At 41.9% G+C, this 13,439-nt stretch overlaps 2 protein-coding genes and 1 long non-coding RNA gene across 3 annotated transcripts in view; 2 read left to right on the top strand and 1 right to left on the bottom strand.

The window, feature by feature from the left end:
- LOC138980597 (beta-1,3-galactosyl-O-glycosyl-glycoprotein beta-1,6-N-acetylglucosaminyltransferase-like) overlaps positions 1 to 13,439 on the top strand; it is a 49,841-nt gene that overhangs the window by 10,789 nt on the left and 25,613 nt on the right. The gene's annotated exons all lie outside the window — the stretch shown is intronic.
- Positions 6,758 to 10,328, top strand: LOC138980608 (uncharacterized). The gene is made up of 2 exons (XM_070353523.1): positions 6,758 to 8,309; positions 10,031 to 10,328. The coding sequence occupies exon 1, from the start codon at positions 7,072 to 7,074 to the stop codon at positions 8,263 to 8,265; it is 1,194 nt and encodes a 397-aa protein (XP_070209624.1). The 5' UTR covers positions 6,758 to 7,071; the 3' UTR covers positions 8,266 to 8,309; positions 10,031 to 10,328.
- Positions 13,121 to 13,439, bottom strand: part of LOC138980630 (uncharacterized) — a 2,741-nt gene continuing 2,422 nt past the window's right edge. The window contains exon 3 of the long non-coding RNA XR_011460405.1: positions 13,121 to 13,439. This exon is cut by the window's right edge and continues 248 nt beyond it. This is a non-coding gene — a long non-coding RNA (uncharacterized lncRNA).

Here is a 13,439-nt window from a genome sequence, read left to right as displayed (position 1 = left end):
CGACTTGTGTCTGTGTGTCTGTGTGTCTGTGTGTTTGTGTATTTGTGTATTCGCCATGCACGGCCAAAGTTCTCGATGGATCTGCTTCAAATTTGGTGGGCTTATTCAGAGAGACCCCGGACACAACCTCATCGATGAGATATTTCAACACGTGCTCTCAGCGCGCAGCGCGGAACCGATTTTGGTTCCACCTCAGCTATTTTGGTTCCACCTCAGCTACCCGGGCCCCCATACCGACACACCATAGCCGCTACACCACATCACAACGCCAAAGTTCTCGGTGGATCTTTTTCAAATTTGGACACCGTATTCAGCTACACCCCGGACACAATATCATCGATGAGATATTTCAACACGTGCTCTCAGCGCGCAGCGCTGAACTCATTTTCGTTTTTGTGTTCATTTCACCATTATAAGTAACTCTTCCTTATCTTCTCCAGTGTTTGGCGTTTATCTCCCTTCCTTCGTGTGGCTTTCCCGTTCAGTTCTAAGTTACTATTACTATTTTTAGAATGTCACTGCGCTGTCCACTGCGCTGTCCACAACGCTTCCCTTGCACCCGTAAGTTGTTCTTACTGTCAAAGTGAAAAGGTCGAATCAATTTATAGCCACGCGAAAAATACACTCTCACCTATCTCTATATATTTATAGATACAGATATGCATATATATATATACGGCTTCTCTGTGTGTGTGGGTGTTTGTGTGTGTGTGTGGGCAAAAACCTGTGTATTGTAGAGTTCTGTTTGTGATGTGGTCTAGCGGCTTTTGTCTGTCTGTATGTATACTCACTGCTGCCAATAATCACATTCCGCTTAAATCAGTAAATCCTAACTGTAAGGCCAAAAGGAATGAGTGGTGGAATGCAGACTGTGATGAAGCCTTGGCAAACAAGCGATATCACATTAGGACATATCTCAGGCACTGCTCAGACGCTAACTTCACGAATATGAAGTCAGCTGAAATACAATTTAACCAGATCACCGCTGAGGCTAAACTTCAAAACTGGGAAAACTTTGTCCACAAAGAAACTAAAGATTACAAAGACTGTGGCAAAATCTGGAAGAAAATCCGCAGATTTAAATGTAGATACAGAACTAAAGAAAAGCCACTACTATCGGGTGATAAAATGACCACAACTGACTCTGAAAAGGCAAACCTATTAGCAGATACTTTTGCCAAAAATAGTCAATCAAAATCCCTAGATACTGAACGACTCAATTATAGGTTAGATCAGGAGAAGGGTTTCACATACCCCCCAGATGACAACCAGTTGCCTATAAACTGCATGTTTAAGGCAAAAGAAGTCCAAAACGCCATCTCTTCTGTGAAAGACCCAAAAAAATCCACAGGTTTAGACCCAATATCATATCACATGATAAAACATCTACCACCTAACTTTGTTAAGTTGCTCACTCAGTTTTTCAACCTATGCTGGTTAAAGGATACTATCCCCGCAGCGTGGTCAGACTCACAAGTAGTAGCAGTATTGAAGAGCGGAAAACCGGGCAATCTACCTGGCAGTTACCGCCCCATATCACTAACCCCCCACCTCAGCAAGATCTTTGAGCGTGTGGTGAACCAGAGGCTGGAGTTCCACCTCAATAAACACAATATCATTCCTACATGCCAGGCAGGTTTTAGGCAAGGTCGTTCGTGTGCGGACCACATTGTGCACGTCACTGAAAAAATCAAAAAGACCTTGGCACATAGTAATAATTCTCTTCTTGGAACCTTCTTTGATATTAAATCTGCGTACGACAGCGTCTGGCATGCTCGTCTACTCCTAAAACTCGGCAGAATCGGTGTCTCTGGCCACATGTACCAATTCATCAAAAACTTCATCAGCAATCGCAAGATGTCTGTCCGAGTGGGCTCTTCGGTGTCCGAAACCCATGCGCTGGACATGGGGGTTCCCCAGGGCAGTATCATCGCGCCAAACTTATTCAGCATCATGCTCTATGACATTACTTCTGTTAAGGTTGACGGTGCCAGTGTACTTCTGTATGCGGACGACCTCGCCTTAATAGACACTAATAGACCACGCCATAACAGAGTTACCAACACTGTTGACTTATCTTCTTACCAAACTAAAATCGACAACCTCTGTCAATATATGTACACCAACGGCTTCCAACTAGCCTCAAATAAAACAGTCTTTCTTGTTGTCTCCCGTAGACAACTGTACAGGAACTGCAGTATAAAGATAGGTTGTGATATTATCAAACCGAGCTCAGAAGTTAAGTTCCTCGGCGTTATCATCGATACCCGACTTAACTGGACCAGTCATATCGAACATCTGATCAATAAGGCCAACAAGGATCTTTATATCATACGCTACCTGGCGTCCCAATCCTGGGCCAGAGGACGTAAGTGTGTCACAGAGGTAGTGCGGGCATTAATTCGCTCCCGCCTCCTTTACGGGTGCGAAGCTTATTTCGCGACGCGCCCGGCGCTCATGAAAAAACTGGCTATTATAGAGTGCAGGGCGCTCAAAATAGCTCTGGGACTCTCCCAACAAGCGAGTAAGAGTCGAGTCTACAGCGAGTGTGGGTGGCTGCCCCTTGTGGATGAGATAAAACTCCGTTCAGCTCAGTATGCTGTCAGAGCCCACGCGGTAGAGAACTCTGCCTGCGAGGTCCTGACTGACTTTTTTCCTCAGCACCAAAATTATGAGGCCAACACCAAACATAGCACTCAACTCTTGGCCAAAACGCTACCCTTATCCGACACATTCTAGCCGATAGCGGGGTGAAGGTCAGTGAGCTGGCCAGGGTCCCCCCGCCCTCCTACCCGCCTTGGCTTGAGGAAACCCCTACTATCATATACGACAGTGAAGATAATACTACCAAAAAAGATAACCCCGTCTACCTAGCTACTGTTACAAAAGAAACCCTAAACTACAAATTCTCGGAGCATTTAAAAGTCTTTACTGACGGATCCAAATTTGCAGACGGCAGCGTTGGCTGCGCCTTTGTGATCCCAGATCTCAAAATCTCAAGGAAATATACTCTTAATAAAGACATCTCCATATTCTCAGCCGAGCTATTTGCCTTGCTCATGGCATGCACTTTTATAAATGACCTCCCAGTCACACCGCGTGCGGTAGTTTTCTGCTCTGACTCGCGCTCTTCATTACAAGCTCTGCATCGAAACACATCAAATCGGGCAGAGCTACAAAGAGAAATCCTCTTTATATGTCACCAGTTAATCTCATCCGGCACATCCGTATCATTTCTCTGGGTCCCCTCTCACGTAGGGGTCCGGGGAAATGAACTGGCGGATGTCGCTGCCAAAGAAGCGGCAGAATCTAGCCCAGCTAACACTAACATCGGCTACTCAGTAACCGAGTTCTACAGTAAAATCCGTAAACTCATTCGAAGTCAGTACGTAACATCTCTGTCCTATCAACCCATTGCTATGAACGATCTACACCCCGATCTCCCAACAAACCTCCTCACTATCTTCAGACGCCTCCGTGCCGGCGGCTGCCGCTTCCATATCTTTAACAAGTCCTGCCATTGTGGAGAACCCTATTCATTTCAACACATTTTCGCTCCATGCGCTACAAATAGAATTACCTTTAAAACCTTATATGACCATATGCAGCTCCATGGTCTGAGTCCCCAGGATTATCTGCGCAGTAGCAGTTCTCTAGGCTGGTCACACAGCTTGCTGCTGTGCCGACTGGTCAGGGACTCGGACATGGGGCTGTGGGTATAACTAAGCCCAGATTATCACATCAGCGTGTTTCAGTTTGAGGTCGAGTGGCTCCCGCCATCCCTCCTGATTCCAGCGACTACCTTCTAGACAACATATCCTCACCCAAGGCCCATTAGTCGCCAAACTGTACATATTGTTTTTATTACCACGGCCTTCGTGGCTTACATCTTAATCCTTTTATTTGTAAAAAGTTTTGAGATTTATTGTTCGTGTTCCTCTTACTTGCTCATCTATTTGGTTTTATTGGTGATCCTGAAAGGTTCCACTTTTTAACTCGATTTGAAATAAAATAAAAATAATATTACAAGCCCGTTATTCAAGATATAGAATACAGACTTATAATTCTTACCAAGAAACATCTTAACTACTTTTCATTTTAACAAATTCCACAGAGCATTATCAACTCAACCCCACCCCCTGCCCTCCTCTCCTTATTTTTTGTTTCTTTCTTTCCTCTTTTTGAAAGCGGACAAACACTCAAGTCCTTAATGGCTCAAAACCGTAGGACTTTTAATATTAATTTTAACTTAAACTGTCTGTATGTTCTGGCATGTGAGAAGCCACAGCAGATAATATAGGGCCAAGAAATAAGCTCTAAAATTCTCAATCCCGTTTGACAGGACTTCGCCTTCAAAGGTGATTGTGGTGAACCGCCACGCTGTCTGTCTCTGTCTCGCGCCGTTCACCCCAAATTCCCGTTTCTGAGTAACTATTTTTAGAATGTCACTGCGCTGTCCAGAACGCTTCCCTTGCACCCGTAAGTTGTTCTTACTGTCAAAGTGAAAAGGTCGAATCAATTTATAGCCACGCGAAAAATACACTCTCACCTATCTCTATATATTTATAGATATAGATATACATATATATATATATACGGCTTCTCTGTGTGTGTGTTTGTGTGTGTGTGTGTGGGCAAAAACCTGTGGATTGTAGAGTTCTGTTTGTGATGGGGTCTAGCGGCTTTTGTCTGTCTGTATGTTCTGGCATTTGAGAAGCCACAACAGATAATATAGGGCTAAGAAATAAGCTCTAAAATTCTCAATCCCGTTTGACAGGACTTCGCCTGCAGAGGTGATTGTGATGAACCGCCACGCTGTCTGTCTCTGTCTCGCGATTCACCCCGGCGAAGCCGGGTATTCCTCTAGTATTTATATATATCTATAATGTTAAAAAGTAGGCATTAGAACTTGTCTACCAGGGAATTAGAATGTTTACGCTCTTGGCATTTATGTGGGTTTAGTGTGTGTGTGTGTGTCAGAACTTATAAACACAATTTACTCCTTATTCAGACTTAAAACTTGTTCTTGTCATTGTGTTTGGATTTGAGATCAATTCCTTTGTCATTCATTTGTCAGTAGGGACAGAAGATGACGAAGACCTGGCCAGTGAATGTGGATGAAAAGCAGTGCTATCCAAGTCCAGCTGTGATCGATGGGCAAACTACAGCAACAGCGGCAGTAAATGTCCACTCAGTATTGGTTGTGCTGAGCATTACAACTTGTTGCTATTGTAAATTTGTGTCAATGTTTTAAAGGCCCACTACGCCTCATTTAAAAAGTTGTCCTCACCTTTAACATGGGATAAGACCATACCTCCACTTGGTCACAGACCAAAAATCAACACTTTGACTGCTTTCTGTAGTGAGGTAGATGTTTTGGTGGTTTCGGTGAATTTTTTTTTCTTTAGAAGAAGCTGTACCTGAATTTATTCTTTAAAAGGATACCACTCTGCATAGAGAGCCTTGAGGCAGTTCATTTTTGGTATGCAACTATTAGTGCCCGTATGGTCTTATTTCATGTAAAAGCCTCGGGGATGTCGTCAGGCGTCCGACATAGACGGATTGAAAGGCTCAAATGTCCGATTCACATAGCCGCATGGCGGTCAGATGTCCTATCGTTTTGAACTGAGCGCTGTCATTGTCCGATAAGAACTCCATTCCTTCGGACAGCGCACTATTCTATATTTTTCTCTCAAGATACACATTTTCAAAAAGCGACCGAGCACTCTCGCGTACATGTGCACTGAAGTTGTGCTGTGCGGATCTTGTGTTTTCGGGAATTCCAAACCGTTTGTGATATGGGCTGTTTGGGTACACCTGTCTGCAGCACATTAAAGTTAGGAGTACGGGAGACAACTCCAACTGACCATAAGTCTTGCGTTTGCTTTTGGTTTCAGTTCGAGACATTTTGACGAAGCGCATTGAATTATGCCACCGAAATAAAACTAAGGCCTGTTCACTTACAAAAACTGCTCGGTCAAAGTACAGTAAATCTTACATTTTGTTAAGGAAATGTGCAGCAGTAAAATTGAATTTGGAGAATACATGGAATAACCTGGTTTTCTGGGAAGTGACATAAAACTAAATAGAACAATTGTGAATACTTCTTCTTCTTCTTCTGTGTTCGTGGGCTGAAACTCCCACGTACACTCATGTTTTTGCACGAGTGGATTTTTACGTGTATGACCGTTTTTACCCCGCCATTTAGGCAGCCATACGCCGCTTTCGGAGGATTGTGAATACTGATCGACATAGAGTGCCGTTGCTATGGAAACAGTCGTTACATTGGATTTCTAGGAAACAGTTTAACAGCGACATCATACATCAGAAATTCCTAATATTTGGCACAAAGATGCACATGTATCATATCTACAATCATATAGAACGATTATTTTACAACAGACTACAGTTGAATTTTAATATTTTTGTCATAAGAATGAACGAATTTCTCACTGCATATTCATTACAATAATTAATCTAAATTCAACTGTAGTTGTTTGAAAAAAAAACACGTTCTATATGATTGTAGATATAATATATGTGTATCCTTGTGCCAGATATTATGAATTTCTGATGTATGATGTTGCTGTAAAGCCGTTTTCTAGAAATCCCATATGACGCTGTAAATGCCAGTTTTCATCGCAACAGCAGTCAATATCCATCCACAATGTTTTCATTCATTTTAATAAGTCACTTCAATAACTACCCAGAAAACTAAGTTATTCCTTGACTGTATTGGTAATTTTACTGCCGCACATTGCCTTAAGTCATAATTTAGTCTCGGTACACAGACTAGACGGCAATTTCTAATGATTAGAGAGGACGCATGCGCAACCAATCACTTTTGGTTTCGCGCGTTACCAGGAAGCTTTCAGAAAGTTTCAGTGCTCATAGAAATGGATTATTCATTTGGATTATAATGTGTTGGGTGAACTTTTTTCTTTGTGATGTGTGCCTCAGAGTGTTTTGTTTCGTGAGGACGATGTCATTAGCTCGGATGAGTCAAGGTGAGAACTGATTTTTCATGATTACATTTCACGCCGGACGCTCGCCGGTTTCTATTTTTTGAAGATGGCGGATTCCGCAGCAACAAAGGATGCGGAGTCTGCTAGTACAAGTGGTGGACAAAACATTAACAATGAAATGGTGGAAACTGTGCGTGATTTGATGGGGTCGATCATGAGTCCATTTTTGGATAAACTGAAATCTCTGGAATCGAAATATGACGATCTCTTTTGTAACAATGGTGATGATGAAAATCAATCTGAAAACAGTGATCTTGGCGATCAGTCTTTCTCCGTTTCATGCGGTGCTACCGGTGTTTCTATCGGAGATTGTTCCAGCGGTGCTACCGTGGAAAAAGTGAAGAAAAATGAAGCAATTGTTGACCCCGGCAGAGGTTCTGTGGCAGAGGTTTCAACAGAATCAGAATTTGACTTTTGTGTCAAAGCATCAGCTCAGTCAGCGGATCAGCTTGATGATATTTTTGCTGCGATGGAGGCAGACTTGGAAGTTGAAGAGAAAATAGGTGGTGTAGTGGATGAGAAGCTCGCAAACATCACTAAAAGCAGATTCACTGTCAAATTACCAGACCAAAAGCTCAAGGACAAGATGGAAAGTATCCTTATTCCCGCAAACTGTGTGGAAATAAAGGCTCCTAACCTTAATGAGGAGGTGATAGGGAAAGCAAACCTCGACAGAGGTGCAAGACAAAATGACACGCGACTGCTCAATGTACAGAAGCTGATTTCTAAATCAACCGCAGCACTTGTTACGGCAACAAGCAAACTTCACACCTTCACAAAAGAGGGGTGCACTGACAACAGCAGTAGTACCGTGACAGTAGAGAGTACGAAGTTCAGGGCAGAACTGAATGGGATGTTGTCCGCGTGTGGTGATGTTATCTGTCTGTTGGGAACAGCGCAGCAAGAGCTCAGCATCCGCCGTAAATACCAATTAGCTCGCGTTCTGCCAAAGGACATGGCAGCTATTTGCACAAACGAAAATCTCCCGAGTCGGGACATGCTTTTTGGCGGGGATATCGAGAAAGCGATCAAAGGTGCTAAGGAGAATTACAAGATGAAAACTCCGCACACTTCAAGCTACAACAATCGTTTCCAACCATACCAGCGCAAGGGGCACGGTGGTAGGCCGTTTTTAGGTCAAGGGAACACATACGGAAATCAACGAGGGCAGTCTTTCAGTCCCAGAGCTCGGGGGAGAGGTCAGAATCGGGGATTCGGAAAATTCAGAGGAAAACAGTAGACACAGAAGTTTCAAAAACTCCCGATGTGTGCAAAGACAAAGAGGTGAGGGAGTTTTATGATGAAGTTGAAAACATTAAAAATAGATTACAGGAACAAGCAGATCATTTTCAAGCAGGTCAAATTCGTTACTGCCTTCCCTCTTGGAAGGAAGTCTCAATAGATAAAGACATTTTGGAAATGGTACAAGGGATAAATATTGATTTCACAGAGACCCCTGTACAGAGAAAAAATCCTCAAAACTATAATTTTTCCAAAGAACAGACAACAGCAATTGATTCAGAAATTGTCGAACTTCTACAAAAAGGGGTGATAAGAAAAACAGATCACTCGGAGGATGATTTTCTGTCTCCAATTTTTGTGAGACCAAAAAAGAATAATACATGGAGATTAATTTTAAATCTGAGAGATTTGAATGAAAACATGATTTATCAGCATTTCAAAATGGAAACACTGAAGACAGCTTTGGAGCTAGTCACCAGAAATTGCTTCTTCTGTTCTTTGGATCTCAAAGATGCTTATTTTTCAGTGCCGGTAAATAAAGCATCTCAGAAATATTTGAAGTTTCTCTGGAAAGGAGAAGTATTTGTTTTCACTGCATGTCCAAACGGACTAGCACCCTGTCCACGTTTGTTCACAAAGTTACTGAAACCAGTCATGGCCCAGTTACATAGACTAGGATTTCTTTCAACAATCTTCATTGATGATACATTACTTTTTGGAGATTCTGAAAAAGAATGTGTGCAAAATGTAAAAGAGTCATTGTCTCTTCTGGAAAAATTAGGATTTGTTGTGCATCCGGTGAAATCTGTTTTGATACCTTCCCATAAAATAAGATATCTTGGGGTTGAAATTGATTCAGAGGACATGACAGTCACTTTAACAACAGAGAGGAAGGAAAGGATACATAAACTAGCCACTGAGCTGTTACATCAGGGGTATGCCACAGTAAGAACACTCGCAAAGTTCATTGGGCAAGTAGTGTCTGCTTTTCAGGCGGTGAAATTTGGTCCTCTCTGGTACAGATGCATGGAACACGATAAAATTGCTGCTTTGAAGCAAAACAATAATGATTATGACTCCTCTGTGGAGTTCTCTGCCGAAGCCAAAACCGAAATGTTATGGTGGAGGGAGAATATCATGTCATCTGTTAATGATGTGGACACTGATCATGGTGACCCAGATTTCATAATGTTCACTGATGCATCAAAGAAAGGCTGGAGTTGTTCGTGTAGTCAAGGTAGAACAGGTGGACTATGGAATCAACAAGAAGCACAGCAGCACATCAATATTCTGGAATTGAAAGCTGCACTGCTGTCTTTGCAAACCTTTGCTAGGGACAAAACTAACATTCATCTCAGGCTTATGATGGACAATGTTACAGCCATTGCATGTGTTGACAAAATGGGGTCCATTTCGGTAACATGCAATGCAGTTGCTAAGGAAATCTGGTCATTTTGCATTATGCGAGGCATTTGGGTTTCATCGGCATACATACCAGGGATAGAAAATGTAGAAGCAGATGAAGAATCTAGAGTACACAATCTAGATACAGAATGGGCCGTGAAGACTGACATTTTAACAAGTGCTCTGGATATTCTGGGTGCTAAACCAGAAATAGATTTGTTTGCATCAAGGATAAACTGTAAATTCCCTCAATATGTATCATTTAGACCAGATCCAGAAGCTGTAGCGGTGAATGCTTTCACTCTATCATGGTCTAATAAACGTTTTTATGCTTTTCCACCCTTTTGTGTTATTGCCAGCATGCTGCACAAAATCAACAAAGAAAAAGCTACGGGAGTTGTAGTAGTTCCAGACTGGCCCAGTCAACCGTGGTATCCAAAACTGGCAAAGATGTTGATAAACAATCCGGTGCTTGTGTCAGCAAGGGAAAATCTGCTAGTCATGCCCTCAAATCTTCAGGAAAAACACAGACTGAGAAAGTCCTTAAGGTTGATCATTTGCGAAGTCTCAGGATCAGATATCGAATGTCAGGACTTTCGGCACAAGCTTCAAATATCATCTTTTCGTCATGGAGAGAGGGAACTAGGAAAGTTTACGCGTCCTATATCGCAACATGGAAAAGCTATGCGTGCAGGAGAGGTATACATACCGTTTCGCCGACTGTGAATGATGCGATCAACTTTCTAGCAACACTGTTCAGGGCAGGACTTGGCTATAGTGCCATTTGTGCGGCCAGATCGGCTCTATCTTGTTACTTAGACATTGCAGGATGTCCTCAATTTGGTGAACACTGTTTAGTGAAACGGTTTGTGAAAGGTGTGTTTGAACTTCGACCCGCTTTTCCTAAATATGCGTCCACATGGAATGTGGATGTTGTGCTGGAGCATTTGGAATTGTACTATCCACATGAACAAATAACACTGAAGGAATTGTCATACAAACTTGTAATGCTTTTGGCACTGTTATCTGCGCAAAGATGCCAAACTCTTCACAGTCTGTCAGTGAATTCAATGCATCTTTCCAACTCAAAATGTGTGTTTTATTTGAATGTATTGCTAAAACATTCCCGCAAAGGAAAACACTTAGCACCGAGCTGGAATTTTTAGCCTTTCCACAGAACAAGGCTTTGTGTATTGTGTCTGTACTCAAAGAATATCTTCGAAGAACTAAGGAGTTTCGGGGATGCGAAGACAAACTGCTTTTGAGCTATCAAAAACCCTACAAACCCATCAGCAAGGACACCTTGGCTCGGTGGATGAGAGACGTTCTCACACGAGCTAATGTGGACACCCAAGTATTTGGTGCACACAGCACACGGGCAGCAAGTACGTCAGCTGCAGCATCACGGGGGGTCCCCATGGATGTTATCCTCAAAGCTGCAGGTTGGAGCATCGAGTCCACGTTTTCACGTTTCTACCACAAAGCAGCGACCGTAAATTTGGGGCAGTCTCTGTTGGACTCATATTTCTGCAAGGCTTAGGGTGAGTTTCTATGTAATATAAAATTGTATTGGAGGTTGAGCAATATGTCACAAAGGCAATCTCTAAAAAATCATTAGAAATTGCCGTCTAGTCTGTGTACCGAGACTAAATTGAAAGGACAGACGAGGCTTACCTGGTAAGGTGAAGGCTGGACCTGATTTAGTAGAGGTACACAGACTGCGACGGCTGTTCTAATCCCACCCTTAAGTGAGACTGTAATTCCCTCCGCATTTGGGATAAAATTAGGGCACTAAATTATTTCAAAACATGTGTTTGACTTTGTAACATATTGTTATCTGAAAGGTGATTGGTTGCGCATGCGTCCTCTCTAATCATTAGAACAGCCGTCGCAGTCTGTGTACCTCTACTAAATCAGGTCCAGCCTTCACCTTACCAGGTAAGCCTCGTCTGTCCTTTCAAATAAAGGGTTCCAGTAACATACCATTCTTCTTTATTGATTATAAACTTTGGAAGGTTAGATGTTGGATCTGTTTTTAAAAAATATTTCCTTGATGTGTTGTACTAAGATCAACCGTCTGCTTGGACATATACTAAAGATCCACTACCTGGCTGCTGTCTGCGGAAAATCGATTAATTCATAGAAAAATATGCCTTCCAGGGAAGCAGCTAGCCGGTTGACTGTACATGTGTTTGTGTAGAGGTGTTCTTATTGCATGTTCAAGCCAGGACAGATGGTGACCTGAAACATTTACACATTACATATATGTATGCAGGACTGCTACTTTTAAGCTTAGGTGCAAGTGTGATGATATATTTGTTTGACTGATTATGGGCATTAAAATAAAACTGCAAAAAGAATACTTACACTTGAGATCTGATTTTGTGTGTGTGTGCGCATGAGGGTGTGTGTGGGCCATTTGACATACTTGCAGAAGAAACAAACAGAGGTAACTGATAAACTGCATTTATTAACACAAAGATGTAAACAAAGTGAGTTCACACATTTCACAAAAGTAAAACAAGGCAGTCTCACGTGCATTCACAATATTTAGTACTCACATGAATGGCCAAAGATTATAGGCTGAGAATGCAAGTTCTAATTTGGCACATTTGTAGCTGCATCCGCTAGACATATATCCATCTTACAATTAAAAAAAACTAGTGGTTAGGACATCGGCCTGAAAATCTAGGTCCTAGGTTCGAATCTCTGCAGAGGCATTTACTTTTTCCCCTTGGTTGAAATAAAAATGCTCAATCCAGAGAGAGTAACCGTAAAGTTACCAGCGTAAAAGTAAAGCGTTGATTGCAGCTATGAAGGTCATGCCAGCAGTGTGGGTCAAGATTCAGGCCGCCTTCTATGCACAGAATTCTGTGTAGGATTTTCAGCTCTATCTTTACAAACACATAATCCCCAATAGTCATACAGTGGAACCCCCCTTTTAAGACCCCCTCCATTAAGACCTTGTTTTCTCAGACTTTCTGTTCATAACCTCTGTGAATTTACCTCCATTTTAAGACACCCTCCTTTTCAAGACCTGATTTTCTCAGATTTCTGGAGGTCTTAAAAGGGGGGTTCCACTGTAGCTGTAAGATATAATTTTGTTTAAAACACTTATGCCTTTTGGGGGAAATAAATTAATAAGAAAAGACATCACCACACTAAGAAGTCAGGGTGCTGACTTTTGCTATGTGACCAAGTGGAAGGATTTTCTTATCCCATGCAAAAAGCCTGATGAAGGTCTGACACAGTAAGGCGAAGTGTTTTAATGAGACAGAGCAGGCCTTTAAAAAATAAGTTCACCACATCCTATTGAAAGATACAATCTTGGCAGACTGTATTACAAAAGCAACATTTCAGCACAACATAATAATGAATTGAACCATCCAGGATGCACCAGAACGACCCAAAAACAGAATCAATGAAAATGTTAAACAAGATAAACTACTGACTAGGATTCAAAGGAAGAAAAAGTCATGGGTTAACACATTTCATGTGCATAATGCAGTTAAAAGATCTAAATTCTTATATTGCAAACAAAGTCTATACATGAACACGCATTGACTGAAACATACACACACATCTCCCAAAGCTAAGCCTGTGTGTAAAATACTTCCTGTGAACAGCTTAACTTAAAGCACTCAAACAACATAAAAGATAATACCACTTTATGTAGTAAAAACAAACAAACCGCTGTTTGCTGTAAGAAAATATCTGCATACCAAACACTACCTGTATTTAGCTGAATTGACAACTTACATAAGTCAA

Source organism: Littorina saxatilis, linkage group LG11 (assembly GCF_037325665.1).
Source record: "Littorina saxatilis isolate snail1 linkage group LG11, US_GU_Lsax_2.0, whole genome shotgun sequence".
NCBI classification, from domain to species: domain Eukaryota; kingdom Metazoa; phylum Mollusca; class Gastropoda; order Littorinimorpha; family Littorinidae; genus Littorina; species Littorina saxatilis.
Note: the sequence above shows the minus strand (reverse complement) of the source record. Positions and strands in the feature narration are given on the sequence as shown.